The sequence below is a fragment of the Salmo trutta genome, chromosome 19 (genome assembly GCF_901001165.1).
Source record: "Salmo trutta chromosome 19, fSalTru1.1, whole genome shotgun sequence".
Taxonomy (NCBI): domain Eukaryota; kingdom Metazoa; phylum Chordata; class Actinopteri; order Salmoniformes; family Salmonidae; genus Salmo; species Salmo trutta.
In genome coordinates, this window is record NC_042975.1 from 22,231,637 (window position 1) to 22,250,624 (window position 18,988).

The following is an 18,988-nucleotide window of genomic DNA, read 5'->3' on the forward strand; positions in this document are numbered from 1 at the left end:
ACAACAGTGTCACACACACACACACAAGCATGCACACACTTAATTCATGCACATTTGCACACACACACACTTCCTTCCCCCTACACACAAACACATGGTACCGCTGGGTTAGGCCTGTGCCAAAATGGCAGCTTTTTATAGCCTGTAGGTAATCCATTGGCCCGGACAGAGAACACAGAAACTGTGCCCCAATGTCTGCCGCCAAGCAGACCTGGGTTCAAATATAATTTGCAATCTTTTAAATACTTTGAGTGTTTGCTTTAGCCTGCCTCGAGTGACAAATGTGCGAGATTTATACATTTGGGAGTATTCTTTTGATTCCATTTCGCCATGCTTGCTCAAACACAGCTGCAGTATTTGAAATGATAAAAATAAATATTCAACCCAGGTCTGCTTTGATGCTTGTTTTGTACTTTTTATCTCACGTTCTTTCTGTTTTTATATACATATCCATTTTTATGTCATAACTGCCATTTCACCAGAGGGATTAGGCATTTTGGGAGAAAAATTATATGATGCCATCTGTGTTTGGTCACTGCTTTCTCTAGGGAGTATAACTTGAATGAGAGAGAAGTAATCCAATGCTTCCTTGTGTATTTGGACTGGGCTGTCCAGTTAGATTTGACTGGATCGTTGGACAATAATATTCAGTGGCTCTGCTTGTACAGAATTTATGGCAAGTAATTTTCTTACATCCCACCTCTCTGGGCAGGCAATGCTGCGTATTAACTGAATATAATTTCTGTGTGTGTTTTTGTGGGATTCCTTGCTTTCAAAGCACACCCACAACCATCTGGGCAGAGGTAAAATTGCAATTAAAAGTTGTACACTGAACTGTGACAAATGTATTTACAGTTACATGTTAAAGTGACAATGATTTAACTAACTGGAAATCAATGTGGCACACATGGGCAATCCATATCCACTCTGTATGTCTGGCAATACTATGTAACCAGCTTACCTCCATCACACAAACCCACATACAGTTGAAGTCAGAAGTTTACATACAGCTTAGCCAAATACATGTAAACTCAGTTTTTCACAATTCCTGACATTTAATCAGAATAACAATTCCCTGTCTTAGGTCAGTTAAGAATGTGAAATGTCTGAATAATAGTAGAGAGAATAATTTATTTCAGATTTTCTTTCTTTCATTGCATTCCCAGTGGATCAGAAGTTTACATACACTCAATTAGTATTTGGTAGCATTGCCTTTAAATTGTTTAACTTGGGTCAAACATTTCAGGTAGCCTTTCACAAGCTTCCCACAATAAGTTGAGGGAATTTTGGCCGATTCCTCCTGACAGACCTTGTGTAACTGAGTCAGGTTTGTAGGCCTCCTTGCTCGCACACACTTTTTCAGTTCTGCCCACAAATTGTCTATAGGATTGAGGTTAGGGCTTTGTGATGGCCACTCCAATACCTTGACTTTGTTATCCTTAAGCCATTTTGCCACAACTTTGGAAGAATGCTTGGGATCATTATCTGTTTGGAATTCCCATTTGCAACCAAGCTTTAACTTCCTGACTGATGCCTTGATGTTGCTTCAATATAGCCACATTATTTTCCTTCCTCATGATGCCATCTATTTTGTGAAGTGCACCAGTCCCTCCTGCAGCAAAGCACCCCCACAACATGATGCTGCCACCCCCGTGCTTCAAGGTTGGGATTGTGTTCTTCAGCTTGCAAGCCTCCCCCTTTTTCCTCCAAACATAACGATGGTCATTATGGCCAAACAGTTCTATTTTTGTTTCATCAGACCAGAGGACATTTCTCCAAAAAGTACAATCTTTGTCCCCATGTGCAGTTGCAAACCATAGTCTGGCTTTTTTATGGCGGTTTTGGAGCAGTGGCTTCTTCCTTGCTGAGCGGCCTTTCAGGTTTTATCAATATAGGACTCGTTTTACTGTGGATATAAATACTTTTGTACCTGTTTCCTCCAGCATCTTCACAAGGTCCTTTGCTGTTGTTCTGGGATTGATTTGCACTTTTCGCACCAAAGTACATTCATCTCTAGGAGACAGAACGCGTCTCCTTCCTGAGCGGTATGACGGCTGCGTGGTCCCATGGTGTTTATACTTGCGTACCATTGTTTGTACAGATGAACGTGGTACCTTCAGGCATTTGGAAATTGCTCCCAAGGATGAACCAGACTTGTGGAGGTCTACAATTTTTTTCTGAGGTCTTGGCTGATTTCTTTTGACTTTCCCATGATGTCAAGCAAAGAGGCACTGAGTTCGAAGGTAGGCCTTGAAATACATCCACAGGTACACCTCCAATTGACTCAAATGATGTCAATTAGCCTGTCAGAAGCTTCTAAAGCCATGACATCATTTTCGTGAATTTTTCAAGCTGTTTAAAGGCACAGTCAACTTAGTGTATGTAAACCTCTGACCCACTGGAATTGTGATACAGTGAATTATAAGTGAAATAATATGTCTAAACAATTGTTGGAAAAATGTATTGTGTCATGTACAAAGTAGATGTCCTAACCAACTTGCCAAAACTAGTTTGTTAACAAGAAATTTGTGGAGTGGTTGAAAAACAAGTTTTAATGAATCCAACCTAAGTGTATGTAAATTTACAACATCAACTGTCCATGTTTTTATTTTACCAGACAAGCCAGTTAAGAACAAATTCTTATTTTCAATGACAGCCTAGGAACAGTGGGTTAACTGCCTTGTTCAGGGGCAGAACGTCAGATTTTGTACCTTGTCAGCTCGGGGATTTGATCTATGCAACCTTTCAGTTACTAGTCCAGCGCTCTAATCACTAGGCTACCTGTCGCCCCAACACTCAGTGCTCCGTGGTGGTGTCATATTGGGGGTGTTTGGTGGCCCTGGTTGGTGGTGTTTCCTGTGCATTGTGTGATTAGAGTCTATGGTGAATTGCTCAGACCCCATGGGAGCCTGCCTTCTGTGACCCAGATCCGGTCTGGACCAGATTAGACAGAAGGGTCCCTTCAGCTTCCTCTCTTCTTTTCTCCTTTCCTCTTCTCTTCTCCTCCTCCTCTCCTTTCCTCTTCTCTTCTCCTCCTCCTCTCCTTTCCTCTTCTCTTCTCCTCCTCCTCTCCTTTCCTCTTCTCTTCTCCTCCTCCTCTCCTTTCCTCTTCTCTTCTCCTCCTCCTCTCCTTTCCTCTTCTCTTCTCCTTTCTCTACTCTTCTCTTCAAACACTAACTCAACTAACTAATATTCAATCCACAAAAGTTTATGTTCATACATACATACGATTTTCTTCTGCTCACATATCCTCATGACTGCATACGGCTTTATTTGCGACCCATTTTGCGTACAGACGTCTGCCTAAAAGTCAAAAGCATCCATCTCTTCTCTGCCATGCAATTAACATGGAAATTGGAATGTGACATGTTGGATGGGACAGGGGTTTTAATGACCCACCCAATCCCCAACTCCTCATCTCTCCATCTTGCTCTCTCTTTCTCAGACTATTCTCTATTTCTCTAGTGGGCGTTTCTGGCTTGACACTGGCCTAATGAATGAGCTGGATGATTAATGGCAACAGGGAAGAAATGTGGGGGGGGGGGGTTGAAGGCGGGAAAGGGGCCTTCCAGGATGCCATGAAGGTGGGAGATAAGTGGGGGTGAGGTTTGAGGGCAAGTCCTAAAGGCTCTTCCCTGTCTACAGTGTGTTGAGAGGGCCTGTGAGCTAGTCTGTCAGCGATAGCTCAGTATATTTTGTTCTCAAGAGTTGATTCAGTGTTTAGGGATACATGAAGGTAGAAGTGCTTTATATCGGTCGTACATCATTGTTTTAGGTAGTCTTTGTCGAGCTGAGCTATAATATGAGTTGGTCTGTCTGAATATGTTAATTCGGCGACTTGTGTGTCTCCTGTCTTTGTCTGTGTTTCTTGTGACCTGACTTGCATAGTAGTGCATCCTGATTAACTACACAAGGAGCAGTCCCATTCCCACTCCCATTTGAATTACTCCTTGATCCAGCTAGGCTCAAAAGACTAATTTCTGCAACATGCCTTGTTTTTCCATGGCACAGCAGTAGGCTACAGTACAGTACAAAGACAACCCATCGTGCCCTTTTTCAGTTCACTGCTGGGGCACAATGAGAGTACTCCCAGGACACTCTATTGTGTGTGTGTGTGTGTGTGTGTGTGTGTGTGTGTGTGTGTGTGTGTGTGTGTGTGTGTGTGTGTGTGTGTGTGTGTGTGTGTGTGTACAGGTCACCTCAGGGTTGTATGTGATGTCTCAGGTGGGCAGTGGAGAGGGTGCGTGCTATTTATCGCTCTGGGTTAAGGCCCCTCACACTGGGAATTGCATACTTCTCCATGCAGAGCCAACCAGGTGGAATGTACTGTGAATAGGCAGAGGCTTCAGGAAGAAAATAAAGAAAACATGACTTCAGCTAAGCTTTTACATTTTCAATCCACCTGGATAGAAGGGGGGGGGGGGGGGGGGGGGTCACACAGTAAACTTATTTCTAGACATTCTTATGAAACATGACTTGTAAAGTCCAAAAAAGTACCCAATTTATTGTTCAACAAATGTATTTTATTGTATTATTACAAAACAACAAGACTACCAAAAAGTTAGTTGACAGAATATGCAAGTCGTCGCACAATCGCAGCAACAGTCCTTCAAAAGTGACGGTTACAATCTTTTCACAACGTTGTCGGTCTGTCGGTTCACAACTAGCTTCCTCTGTAAAAAAAAAACAAAAAAAAAAACGTTCAAAATAATATTCTCATCGGACCACGGGCGATAGGGATCCTGAGTGGACGAGGACCCCTGCAGGTTACGCTGTCCGGCCGGATACCTGACATGAACACACTTTGTGCTTCATATTTGTTGTTGTTTCTCCACCACAACAAGAGTGCAATAGTCTTTATGCTTTCCGAACGGTATACAGTTCTACAAAATGACGTTGGCACATTCAAGACATTAACTTTTTATACATGTGTTTTTCCTTATAAATACAATATACTTTTTCTTTCCCTTTATCCAGAGCCCACGTAAAAACAGTACAGCAATGGCTATTTGGAAATGAATACGGGCCGAGCCCGAGAGTCATAAATAATCATAATAATATAAAAAAATGTATGAAAATCCGTTCTTATTCCATTGTTCTTCAGAAAGTGATCTTAATTTTTTTTCTGTTTGCTTTGATCCAAGAAAGAAAATGGGAGGCATCAAAGGAACATCGAACGCCAAAGGTGTTTTGTTTTCAGCGAGTCTTCCGGTATCCATTTATCTCATTTCCTGCAACAGACAGACAGACAGACGTGTCAACATATGAATAAAAGGGGGAAAACACAGAAATTATTATCTGCACATAACAGTAATGAGCTCTCACAAAGCATGTCTCATAAATCACAAAGGTAGTCTACATCGCTAGTTTTGAATACAACAACATGTATTTATTTGTCAATTTATTTTCAAAACAGAACCCATAACCAGATCCAAAACTAAATGACAGGAGCGTAAAAACCCTAAGGAGGTGGCTTTTAAGCAGTCGTGGAAAAAGTACCCAATAGTCATACTTGAGTGAAAGTAAAGATTCTTTAATATAAAAAATAGTAAAAGTATTTGGTTTTAAATATACTTAAATATCAAAAGTAAATGTAATTGCTAAAATATACTTAAGTATCAAAAGTAAAAGTATGAATCATTTCAAATTCCTTATATTAAGCAAACCAGACTGCACGATTATCTTGTTATTTAATTTACAGATAGGCAGGTGCACACTCCAACACTCAGACATAATTTACAAACGAAGCATGTGGGGTTTTGTGAGTCCGCCAGATCAGAGGCAGTAATTTAACCAGGGATATTCTCTTGATAAGTGTGTAAATTGGATCATTTTCCTGTCCTGTTAAGTGTAAAAAAAAATTGTACTTTTGGGAGTCAGAGAAAATTTATGGAGTAAAAAGCACATAATGTTCTTTAAAATGTTGTAAAGTAAAGCAAAAGTTGTAAAAAATATAAATGGTAATATAAAGTACAGATACCCTGAAAAGCAGCTTAAGTAGTATGTTAAATTATTTTTATTTAAGTACTTTACTCAGCTGCTTTTAAGTATACACTTTTGGGAGAAAACCCACATTTTTACTAATAACCATCATAAAATGTTTCTAAACCAGGGCAAAACCCCTATTCAGCTCTATCTCACTGTAATCCAAACGCTAGTCAACCGCCCTATGGGAGCAGCTCTGGTTCGTCCTTCATGGATTACTTGACTCTGTAATCACCCGAGGGATTGGCCGTTAATCGAGGAAGTCAAGATCTGAGGGAGTCACACAAAACGTATCCCCCACTGGGGGGGATAAAGAACAACTCCATCCCCAATCACACAGATACCCCATTCAACCGCTCTGTCCAAGTGGAAACATAAGGCTCAGCACCATGACAGAAAGAGGGGTAACCCGCAACTGGCTCCCCAGTGAAACACACAGTCCCTCTACTGTAATACTCTGGCTTTTATGTTCCTGGTGGAGCAAGAAGGGCAGTGGAGGTGAGGGGGGGAGGGGCATCCCCCTCACTAGGGAGCCTGCAGGGAGTGCATATAAGCAACGATCATGCAGAGAAGTGTTCCCACAGTAGTGCACTATAGAGGGAGAGTGGGGTACGGGGCTATCCTTGACATTATTATACACTGTGCAGGGGTTTGGTGTTGTGTGTGTGTGTGTGTGTGTGTGTGTGTGTGTGTGTGTGTGTGTGTGTGTGTGTGTGTGTGTGTATTTTAATGGAGAGAGATGAAGCATTTGTGAGTATGTACACAGATTTTTTTTATAGAGATACAATATATAGTATTTGTACTGCACGCTTGACAAGGTTTGTCATTTTGCTCAGTTATCCGTCGTGTCAGCAATTCCATGCTAATGAATGATTATTTATGTATGACACTAGCACTGAACCATAGACAGTATAACCACCTCTCAGTTATGGACTGTTTTGTTCCGGCACCTATTTGGCTGGATCCGGTACCTCTCCAGGTATTAAAAATTATTTTCACTTTTTGCAATGTAAAAATTGTAATCAAAGCGATCAAAGTTCATTTGAGTTGTCTTTTCCTTAATTCTCCTGCCCCCACAAAAAAACGTGATGTCAAAAAGTAGATTTTCAGCCCGGGCCAAATATTCTAAGAGTTCATTTGGGTTGGGCCGGCCTGGGTTTATGGTTTGTGCAATATGGTAACCTATGTTTGAGACCAACGCCTGGCCATGGCTGTGTGAGATGCGCATCAGTATCTCTCACATAACTAGAATGAGATTAACTTTTTATGATCTCTGTGCCTCCCTGCTCTGATAGACAGGAACCTCTCTCCAGTGTTGCACTTCATTTATTTCCTAATAGAATCATAGAGGCTTCTGGAGGAGCCTTTCGCCGCCAGATAAATTGAAATAAATTTGCCAAAATTATAGACTTACTGCTGTCTGTTCAGAAATTAATGAAATATTTCAGAATAGCCTACTACACCATGACAAAGCCTATAATTTAGCCACAGAGGATCAATTGCTTATTTTAAAAAAGTAGCCTAGCTGTTGAATGTAGCCCACTAACAAGGAATAGTCTACAGTCGGGAACGCGCGGCAAATCTGTCAGTAAAAAAACAGCATGCAGACAAAACAGGCCTTTCATAATATTTCAAATAGAATCGAGGGAAAACACAGGTTGGAAAGCAAATGGCTCCTGCTGAAAAGACTATACTGTAGGCTACCAAAATATTTGATCAACTTCCAAATATTGTTTTACGAGAGAGAGAGATAGGCTTTTGGCACAAGCGCATGGCCATCACCAGTGAGTGAGCTGCGTATCTTTGGGTGAGTCAGAGAAACTGGAAAGCATTTTTAGGACTATAATTTCCTCCTCACATTGTAGCCTACAATATGTGTCTCCACACACCTAGGCCTAGGCTATTGACGGATTCAAGACGAGGTTGTTTTTATTCATCTCAGATTCTCAGTTTGTCAGTGTCAAAGTAGCCTGCCATTTCAATTATTTGTGTGCAATAAAAAAGATTCTACCAGAGTCTCCAGTCATGTAAAATGACATAGAATTGCATGAAATGTGTTTATAAAAGGTTACATTTTTCCTGGATCCTTGGCTACTAAAAATGCTCCCAATGTGTGCAACTTCTGTTAGAGCCTCTACTCTACTGCTCTATGCCACTACGCAAATGCGATGATATGCATGCAATGCTTTATTTTTCTAATGCATTCCGGTACCTTTGCTTTATTGACAAAGACCAATGCGTGGTAGAGGGGTACAACTGAATTAATTCAATATCTATTTTTATAGTACATGGTCTATGAAAGCGGCAACAGTTTTGGCCAAGTGAGATACAACAACTACAGGGAAAGATAGTGAGCTGACACTCTCAGTTGACTAGCGAATTTTGAAAGGAGAACAGTAGACAAAGAATTGCCTGTCCCGTCTTAGCTAAGACACTAATCATGACATTACCCCAGGTGGCCTCTGCTGTAGTATCTCTTCTCACCCCTCTATGAACCACTGAACTCCAGCAGACAATATAGCTCTCAATAACTAGAACCAACCATGATCCTCTTGTATTACCACTATTCCTACTAATGTAGTCTCTTTTTGCCCCCCTTCTTGATATGAACAGTTCAACTAAATGCCAGAGAGAAGAAAAAAACAACAGATATTGTGGCTCCCAAGAACCAGAGCCCTTGTCTCACCTCGTTGCGTTTCCTGCCTGATCCGGGACCCCCTCGTGACCCCGTGGAGCCCCGCGACGAGGAGCTTCCTGTAGTGGAGCAGTTACTGGACACCTGACACCCCCGCCCCGCCAAGTAGCTGGGCTTGCTGTACGGGATCAGGTCCTCATCTGTGGAGGAGATGGGATTGGAGGAGAGGGGAGAATTAGGGTCAGGGATTTCCATATTGGGAATGGAGAGTGAGACAAATGGTTATTCTACTGATGAAAGAGGGTCTTGAAGGAAAAAAGAAGTAATAAGTAATAAGAGTTTTAATGGATGGATTTGTGAAATTAAATGTATTCATATGACAGTGTGTGTGTGTGTGTGTGTGTGTGTGTGTGTGTGTGTGTGTGTGTGTGTGTGTGTGTGTGTGTGTGTGTGAGAATGGGTTTATGAGCATAATTGATTTATGTATTATTATTTGTGTGAATTAGACTTTTCTGGGTGAAAGGGTGACAGTGTTTGGGAGTGAGTGCTAATAGGCAACTGCAAAGGCTCTGGCTGTGCTTGTGTGTGTATTGTGAATATGAGACTGTGCATGTGTGTGAGTTTGCACACCACACTTCAGTATCTGCACCACTCACCATCTTGGCATCGCTGTCCTGATCCTTTCCTGTAGGGGGCGCTCCTTTCTCCCTCTCTGTCCAGGGATGCTTGGCCACAGTCTACAGCTCTTGCTGGGCACCGCACTGCTCCATTCTCTGGAGGTGGCTCTGGTGGAGGAGGGAGGTCTTGAGGAGAAGAAACATGGACAACAGAGTTAGGGTTGGACTGCACTGGAAGACCAGTAAATATATAAACATAAAGGCAATGCCCAACATATATTCATTGATTTGTTTGTTCACTCACACGCACACGCTCGTGTGTGTGTTTGCGTGTGTGCGTGCGTGCGTGTGAACAAACAAATCAACGAATATATGATCACAAACACACTCACCTCCTTGGTTAAGCACCTCTCTTCTGTAAGCTCCGCTTTTGGAAGTCTTCTTTTTCACTCGAGACTTCAAGCCGGGGGGAGTTTGTGTGTTGTCAGCTGGGGAGGGCTGAGCTCTTACTGTAGGTCAGCCAGAAAGACAGAAAACATTACTAGAAGGTAATTGGACATTGGTCCTTTGAAGCACTATACATAGATAAATAATAACATTGCAATGCCTTATGTAATTTCAGATGATTGTTTAGGTGTTACGAATAACATGAATTACATATTGGATATAAATGTAATTCATTTTCTGTGTGTGTACATGCGTGTGCATGCACTTCTGGCTTTGAATGTATGTGTTTATGCACATCCGTATGTGGTGAATTCACTCGTGTGTGTTTGCACAGAGCGGTAAGCGTCACTGACCAGGTGTGGTGGAGCTGACATTGTCGGCACTCAGTGCTGCCCCCTGGCTGAGGTCACGGCGGTGGGCCAAGCCGTTGCGGAGCGGTGGGCCCCCCTCGGAGCCCTCACTGTGTTGCTGGGCTGAGAGGTTGGGGTTGGACTGGGTGAGGGGCGGGCTGGGCGCCCGGGGCACTGGGACGGGACCGCAAGGTAACCTACTGTATAACGGCAAAGAAACAGTGGGTGGTTAGCAATAGCAATGACATACTTCTGTTATTTTACTACGATGATATGTTACACAATTGAATTATTGTTTTGATTATTTGAGTGGGGATTTTACTGCTCATATCATGAGCATTGTGTTATCTGCTGTTAATGACATTGGGCAATTACCATACCAAAGCAATGATTATACCTATGTTATTACCATCTTATTAATTTGAAGAAGAGGTATTTACTGCCATCACCATTAGTATCAGTGGAGGCTTCTGAGGGGAGAATGGCTCATAATAATGGCTGGTACAGAGCAAATGGAATGGCATCAAACCATGTGTTTGTACATACATGACGTGACTTTTAGAATTTGACATGTCATACCATGCTAGCTGCTGCCCATCAAGGTGGTGAAGGCGTGCTGTGTTGTGGGGTGGATGGCGGCTCTCCTCTCTGGGCGACGGCGTGAGGGTGGCGGTGGACTGGTGACTATAGGAGGTGGCGGGGGACAAGGCGTCACCCCTGAGGGGAGGGGCGGGACCTTCCTTGCCGCCCTCGATCAGATAGGTTCTTTCCGGAAGGGGCGGGCACCACTCTTCCTCATCAGACCTGCGATTAAATTTAATTATTCCATAGGTTCACTTTAGAAAGAGGAGGATGACGTGGACCCTAGAGAAAATTATCTATGGGCAGTTTTTACATTTTCCGTATTAATGGTCAGGATTGGGCAGGATAAACTGTTCTTAGATCTGTGTCTAAGGGCAACTTCTATCTGGACCATTATAAAACAGTCACCACTACGTCACTGCTTGTGCAGTTGGTGCTATGGAGCAGTAGATCGATCATAACACATTCACGATGGTGGCTCCAAAGAGATCCTATTAAATTATTAAGTATTCTAATTCCTAATTCTATGGGTGGCCCTCCCTCTCTAATGCCTACAGTATTTGTCTGTACCGTATTGATTTCCACGGCTCTACAGCATCATTAGACAGTCTTCCCTGTGGGCAACACTATACCTGTTACAGGTCTGCTGAGGGCCATGTCTGAACAAGAGACTTCACCTGGGTGAAAAAAATCACATTCCATGTCCTTCTATGCCTAAGGCATTTTCATCAAACTGAACTGGCTTCTTCACAACATGGGAAATGTTTTTCAGCTATGTTTTTCATACGTGTGCATGGAATCAGTTTTTATACATTTGTGTTTGGTAGAGAAGTATGTGTGTGCGCGTTCGTGTGTGTGTGAGTGCCAAGTGTGTTCATGTGTGTGTACATCATGGAGGAAATGGCCGAGGCCAGGGAATAAGCTAGTTAATGTAATAATGCCAGGCCAACGTTCCTCTCAGCTAGCCACAGGGGCTAACTCATAGGTTAACGCTGTTATCGTGGGTTCATCACCAATCTCTACTAACTGCTAACGGCTAACCGCGCGGGGGGGTGGGGGGGGTGGGGGGCGGTGCATGAGAAGGCTGCTGAATGATTACTTTGTTCTGGTGACCAAGGAGAAAAGAACACGAGAAGGGGAATGGGCTAACGTAGGCTAATGTCATTAGCTAACGGGGTCAATGTGTAAGAGGGTTGGGACTTGGGAATGGTGGCTAAATTGCTAACTGCCCGTTAGCTTCTTGGATAGCGCCAATGTAATCTAGCTGTCAGAAATGCTTAGAGGTAGAAGTTTCTAAGCCTCATGGCTGCTTTCGTTGAGCTGCTAGACTAGACAATTCTGGAGGAGTGAGTGGCAGTTAGGAGCGATAAGTGAATGCTCCCCTTGCCAAAACGTTATGAATACTGACTTGCTGGCCTTGACAATACTGTGTTACCGTAATTTCCGGACTATAAGCCGCAACTTTTTTCCCAGGCTTTGAACCTCGCGGCTTAAACAATGACGCGGCTAATATATGGATTTTTCCCGTTTTCCATTTTTTCCCCCCAAAAAAACACATCCTGTGACGTGCTCAGTTTTTGGGCGGCATGAAGCTTTCATTAGACCAATGAAATTGCCGAAAGGGTTAAGGTCAAACAACTTTTTTGCTTACTGCGCTGTTCGAGCGCTCTCAAACTTCCCATCATTCTGATTACGGTAGTCATTTTGTCACTCTGATTCCTGGGGGCACAACAAAGTATTTGCAGCCACTCGACATCAGTGTAAATCGTGCATTTAAGGTGGCGCTCCGTGTTCAGTGGGAGGCTTGGATGACAAGTGGGGAGAAATCCTTCACTAAAACAGGCCGCATGCGAAGAGCAACTTATGGTCAAGTCTGCCAGTGGGTCCTGACAGCGTGGAGCATTGTCAAAAAATCCACTATCATCAACGGGTTTCGAAAGGCTGGACTGCTGTGTGTTGAAGAGGGCTCAGAGGGGGATTTGCCTCAGGATGAAAGTGACGAGAGCGACAATGAAAACGATCCAATATCGGATGAAGCAATTCTGAGGCTATTCAACTCCGACACCAAAGGAGATGGTTTCAGTGCACAGGAGGAGGAAGATAGTGACCAATGACTTTCTTGGTAGGCTACTGTTTACTGCTAATTTTTTTATTTTTTGTTACAAGCCGTGTTTCGTTAAAGCCTATTTATTTTTGTTACAAACCGTGTTTCGTTAAAGCCTATTTCTTTTTGTTACAAGCCGTGTTTCGTTAAAGCCTGTGTAAAGTTCATTTGTTTCCTGTGTGGCTCAGTTGGTAGAGCATGGTGTTTGCAACACCAGGGTTGTGGGTTTGATTCCCACGGGGGACCAGTACGGGAAAAAAATAATAATGTACGAAATGTATGCATTCACTACTGTAAGTCGCTCTGGATAAGAGCGTCTACTAAAATGTAAATGTAAAATGTTTCAATGTACCGGTAGGCACCTGCGGCTTAATTATGTTCAAAATATTTAAAAAAATTAAATTCAGTGGGTGCGGCTTATATTCAGGTACGCTTAATAGTCCGGAAATTACGGTATATGAAGTGTGTGCGTGCATGCATGTGTGACTATGTGTGTAGACGAATTCGTGTGTATCCATTTTGCAGTGTGACAGTAATGTGGTTCAGCGGGGACCTGGAATAAAAGGTGCATTGAGGTCCAGAGCTAGCAACAGGTTAACAGTGAGAGACCAAAGAAGATACTGTCCTGTCAGACAGAAAGGCAAAGTAAGGCTAACGTCATTAACCTCCACACAAAGCCCTGGCCCACCACTATGTGTCAGTGGGGCCTGAGAGTGCAAGGACATGGGCCAAGAGAAACACAGTGTGAGAGAGTCAAAGGTCCATAGGACAGTATACAGACCTATAAAGATTGTCCACAGAGGTTACATGAGAGAGCTACCATACCTCAATCAGTATGACCTCAAAGTTAGCAAGAAGATGGTGTAGCTGATGCGTATGTGTGTGTTTAGTTGGTGTGTGTTATGCCAGACATCGTAAGAGTGTGTGGGTGCGCATGTGTTCACGCTTATGTGTATTCATGTGTGTCTGTGTGCTTACCCTAGCTCCATGTCCTCATGGTTATCCATGGGCATATCCTCTACCACACACTGCTCCAGCTCCCCAGATGAGGGGGGTGGGGGGAGGGCTTCAGTCCATTTTAGAGAGGGGGTCTTCACCGCCTTCCCCATGGACTTCTGCTTGGGTTTACCTACACATAGACACACAAAGAGCTGGTTTAGTGCTGTTCAATGGAGGTCCTAAGGTCTCTAAATTCGTTTTAATATTCTTGAAAAGGGTATATGTCACAAACCGCAAAATGGAAACGAAACTGGAGATCCCTTGTCATTTTTGGAGACATGAATCAGTGTTACACAGTAGGTTAGCTACCGCTACCTCTCTTGTTGCTAGCTAGTAGGTACCGTAATACGGTTTCATGGCTTCAAAAATGTCAAGGTGCCTCCAGTTATTATGTTTACATTTTGTGAATGTTGCTTTGGGGTCTTGGTGCCCCACCCTGAACCATTTACCAATGGAAACAGTCTTAAACACTGTCTTACCGCAGTCCGTTCTGCAGCGCTCAGGCTGGGCGTACTGGGAAGAGGGTCCGGCGGGCTGGGTGATCCAGTGGCCGCCATCTTGCTCTGTGGGGCTGTGAGAGCCCTGGAGCGCCTGGTTGGTGAAGGGCATGATGGGAGTGCTGGCGTAGGGCGTGGTGGAGGAGTAAGGGCTGTTGAAGCTACGCAGGTCCTCGGCGTTGGGGTCGATGGTGCTGTAGATAGGACCTTCGTTGGAGCTGCCCGTGCTGTACTTCTCTGTCTGGTTCAAGTAGTTAGAGATGCCCGCTTCTGGTGGTGAGAGGGGTCAGAAGTGAGAAGTCAGATTCAGGTGACAGTTGACTGACTTATGGTAATAATGTTATTCAACTGCAGAGTTAGTATTGTTATGTGAGTTAAGCGATTCTTGTATTACCCAAAATAGTTACCATGATATACAGTGTATTCGGAAAGAATTCAGACACCTTGACTTTTTCCACATTTTGTTACGTTACAGCCTCATTCTAAAATGGATTCAAATGTTTTTTCCCCTCATCAATCTACACACAATACCCCATAATGACAAAGTAAAAGCTGGTTTTTAGAAATAAAAACTTAAATATCACATTTACATAACAATACATACCCTTCACTCAGTACTTTGTTGAAACACCTTTGGCAACGATTACAGCCTTGATTCTTCTTGAGTATGACGCTACAAGCTTGGCACACCTGTATTTGGGGAGTTTCTCACATTCTTCTCTGCATATCCTCTTAAATTCTGTCAGGTTGGATGGGGAGTATCGCTGCAAGGCTATTTTCAGGTCTCTCCAGAGATGTTCAATTGGGTTCAAGTCCGGGCTCTGGCTGGGCCACTGAAGGACAATCAGAAACTTGTCCCAAAGCCACTCCTGCATTGTCTTGGCTGTGTGCTTAGGGTTGTCATCCTGTTGGAAGGTGAACCTTCGCCCCAGTCTGAGTCCTGGGCACTCTGGAGCAGGTTTTCAACAAGGATCTCTTAAGTACTTCGCTCCGTTCATCTTTCCCTCGATCCTGACTAGTCTCCCAGTCCCTGCCGCTGAAAAACACCCCCACAGCATGATGCTGCCACCACCATGTGTCACCGTAAGGATGGTGCCAGGAGGTTTTCTCCAGATGTGACACTTGGCATTCAGGACAAAGAGTTCAATCTTGGTTTCATCAGACCAGAGAATCTTGTTTCTCATGGTCTGAGAGTCCTTTAGGTGCTTTTTGGCAAACTCCAAGTGGGCTGTCCTATGCCTTTTACTGAGGAGTGGCTTCCATCTGGCCACTCAACCATAAAGGTCTGATTGGTGGAGTGCTGCAGAGATAGTTGTCTTTCTGGAAAGTTCTCCCATCTCCAGAGAGGAACTCTAGACCTCTGTCAGAGTGACCATCGGCGACCTGATCAAGGCCCTTCTCCCCCGATTGCTCAGTTTGGCCAGGTGGCCAGCTCTAGGAAGAGTCTTGGTGGTTCCAAACTTCTTCCATTTAAGAACGATGGAGGCCACTGTGTTCTTGGGGACCTTCAATGCTGAACAAAAGAAAATGGTACTCTTCCCCAGATCTGTGCCTCGACACAATCCTGTCTCAGAGGTCTACGGACAATTCCTTCAACCTCATGGCTTGGTTTTTGCTCCGACATGCACTGTCAATTGTGTATATAGACAGGTGTGTGCCTTTAAAAATCATGTACAATCAATAGAATTTACCACAAGTGGACTCCAATCAGGTTGTACAAGCATCAAGGATGATCAATGGAAACAGGATGCACCGGAGCTTAGTTTTGAGTCTCATATACTTATGTAAATAAGGTATTTCAGTTATTCTAAAAAACAGTTTTTGCTTTATCATTATGGTGTATTGTGTGTAGATTGATGAGGATTTTTTTTTTTAATCCATGTTAGAATAAGGCTGTAACGTAACAAAATGTGGAAAAAGGGAAGGGGTCTGAATACTTTCCGAATGCACTGTATACAGGATACAGTAGTTAGTTAAGCACAAGAAAATAAAAAAGTACAACAATTCAACCTGTTTGGTTTGCAGAAGATATTCAGACCTGCCAACCCTGTCCAACATTTTAGAGTACCAGACGCACACAGGAAATTGAAGATTCCACTCACGCTCGTTTGTTTGGAATACTTTCTTTCTTGACAGCATTCCATTTACACATATGGTAAAAGTCACTAACAATATATTTTACTAGGCAAGTCAGTTAAGAACAAATTCTTATTTACAATGACGGCCTACCGGGGAAAAGTGGGTTAACTGCCTTGTTCAGGGGCAGAACGACAGATTTTTACCTTGTCAGCTCACCTTTCGGTTACTGGCCCAATACTCTAACCACTAGGCTACCTGCCACCCCATCTAATTAGAAAGAACACACAAAGGGCCTTTATCCTTCTTTTTTATTTTATTAAACAAATAATAATAAGTTATTTGTTTAGGTACAAAATGTACAAACATATTTTTTTTAAACTCTGATATGATAAGAATAACAAATGTTTGAAGCAGGGCATCAGTGTCAAATAAACATGTTATCCATAATAAAAACCAAAAAGCTTTGATAGGAAACAGTGGGTGAGAACAAATCTTCTGGAGACCTTCAAATGTTCAGGAAATCATTTCCTAGGCAGATTTGCCTGGTAACTAGCAGATTTAGCCTTATGCAGCAGAGCATCAGGGTAGACTTCTCTGTGGCAAACAGTTCCTCTGACAATCATTGAAACCTTCTTGGTAACGAGGGCACTCAGCATGTCTGTACTGAGGGAGGCTCTGTACTGGGTTTTGTTCTTGGAAACAAGACTGAATATTCGTTCGCAGTCTGCATTGCTGTGGAATATGACCAATATCCCCAGCATCACAGCCGAAAGATGGGAGTAGACTAGGCTGCCCCCCCTTTTCATTGTGCTGATTTCTCTTCAGGCCTGATTCTTGTGCATGTTGACCAGACTCTGCTCAAAGGTTGTTGACTGATAGAGTCTAAACTCATCTTCCAACAGATCAACAGCGGCTCCCTCAGGAATAATGCAGGGAAAGCGTGCCATGAAAAAGTTGACGGATGAGAACTTGGCAGTCTGCCTGTTGGCAATGTCAGCGACCACTGCATGCTGGAGGAGCACATCTCCCAATGGAAATTTCAGTATCATGTAGTCTACTGCAGAAGTAATACGTTTCTGACATCTGCATAGAAGGTCTTCAGATCCAGCTTGCCTTGGCTTCCTATGTAGGTGCGGGTGTCCTGGCCAATGGACAGCTCCTCATCAGGAAGCTGGGTCTCTCCAGGTAGAGTGTAGGTTTGACACCACTACTTGTTTCTGCCATCATGGTAGTGACAGTGTCTGGCTTGCAGTAGGACATTAGTTTCTGCAGTTGCATCTCTAAAGTTGACAGTAAAATTTGAATGCACGGTGCCTCTCGTTGTAGAATCAGATTTCCGACATCAAAAATTGGTATGGCTCTCTGTAAAAAGTATGCATAGATTTTTGATACCGGATCTGTGAGACATTTTAGGATTTTCTCAGGTTTTGTAAGATCTTTTGGTCCTTCTTTTGCTTTCTTTTCTGTCTTTTGTTTTGCCCCTTTATCCCCGATATCCCTTTGCTTGAACAGATACTGAGTCAAGTCGAAGGTTTTGTTAGTAGGTCCACATTTGATGGAGGATGGCGTGACTTTGCTTCAAGAGGAGCCAGGTGAGGGCTTATCTATAATATTTTTCTTAGCACATGCCCCCAAGTTTAGTCTCTATAGTAGAGGAACGCTTGTTACCTCTCAAACAGGCCCAATCACTAAGACCAGCTCACAAGTATTGACTTTTTAGACACGGTTCCTAATCAACACCAAAAGCAAAATAATTTTGAAAACATAAAAACAAATGATTGCATCGACACAGACTGCAAACTGGCTACACAAAGCTTAAGTGGGCTTCTGCAAAGGGAATCTGAACGCTGTTCGCCAAGACAAACAAGTCTATATAAGGGTGCTGTTTCAGCCTATATAAGGGTGCCTATTGTATTTCTTTGCAGCGCATACATCATTTCAGATTTTCAAAATTAATAAAATCTCAAATCTAGTGCAAAGGCATTTTAGAAGCATTGACTCAATAGCTAATACCGGACAGTCATCCATTCTTCATCAAGCAGTCTTCTAAACTCCAGACTCCATTTAATGCCAAGATGTTTATATTTATTTTTTATTGTACTTTTGTAATGCTTTTTGTGATGTGGATCATAATTACAGTTACAGTTAGGGGTGAAACGGTACATGTATTCGTCCACGGTGCACGGTTCGGTACGTACTGCGAACCGAACAATATATTAATCATATATTATACCTAGGAAAATATATGTATATATATATTTCATTGTAAAGAAAAATATTATTGCATAAACCAATGGCGTATAAATTAGCGTGGGAAAAATATCCACATAGTAATAAAGTTGTTTATAGTTGTCTGCAGCTCCGCTCATTAGTTATTTCACTCCAGCGAGAACAGAGCTGAGAGACCGTCGTAGCAGCAATTAGCTTATGAAGGAATTAGCAGTTAGCTAAATGCAAAGGAGCAACATGGCAAGCATTGGCGAGCCAGAACTAGAAGACGCCCCAGTAATCGTTCAGGTCTGCCGTCTGGGAACATTTCAGTTTCCCTGTAAACTATAACGGGGATGGCCAACGAGTGGTGGATAAAACTTCTACGACATGTAGGCTCTGTTCATTGCTGATAGCCTATTCGAGTGGCAATATGAGCAACATGACTACTCATTTGTGCCGACATCACCCCAAAGTGCCAATCA

The 18,988-nt window shown here is 43.0% G+C and overlaps 1 protein-coding gene across 2 annotated transcripts in view; it reads right to left on the reverse strand.

The window, feature by feature from the left end:
• Positions 1-4,501: 4,501 nt before the first annotated feature.
• The window catches only part of robo3 (roundabout, axon guidance receptor, homolog 3 (Drosophila)), a 248,478-nt gene continuing 233,991 nt past the window's right edge, over positions 4,502-18,988 (reverse strand). For both annotated transcript variants that reach the window (XM_029700135.1, XM_029700136.1), the window contains 8 exons: positions 14,199-14,486; positions 13,699-13,849; positions 10,614-10,838; positions 10,038-10,234; positions 9,630-9,746; positions 9,277-9,423; positions 8,672-8,820; positions 4,502-5,231 (listed from right to left, as the gene is read on the reverse strand). In XM_029700135.1, coding sequence (XP_029555995.1) covers positions 5,220-5,231; positions 8,672-8,820; positions 9,277-9,423; positions 9,630-9,746; positions 10,038-10,234; positions 10,614-10,838; positions 13,699-13,849; positions 14,199-14,486 — 1,286 coding nt within the window. In that variant the 3' untranslated portion in view covers positions 4,502-5,219. The remainder of the gene's footprint in view (positions 5,232-8,671; positions 8,821-9,276; positions 9,424-9,629; positions 9,747-10,037; positions 10,235-10,613; positions 10,839-13,698; positions 13,850-14,198; positions 14,487-18,988) is intronic.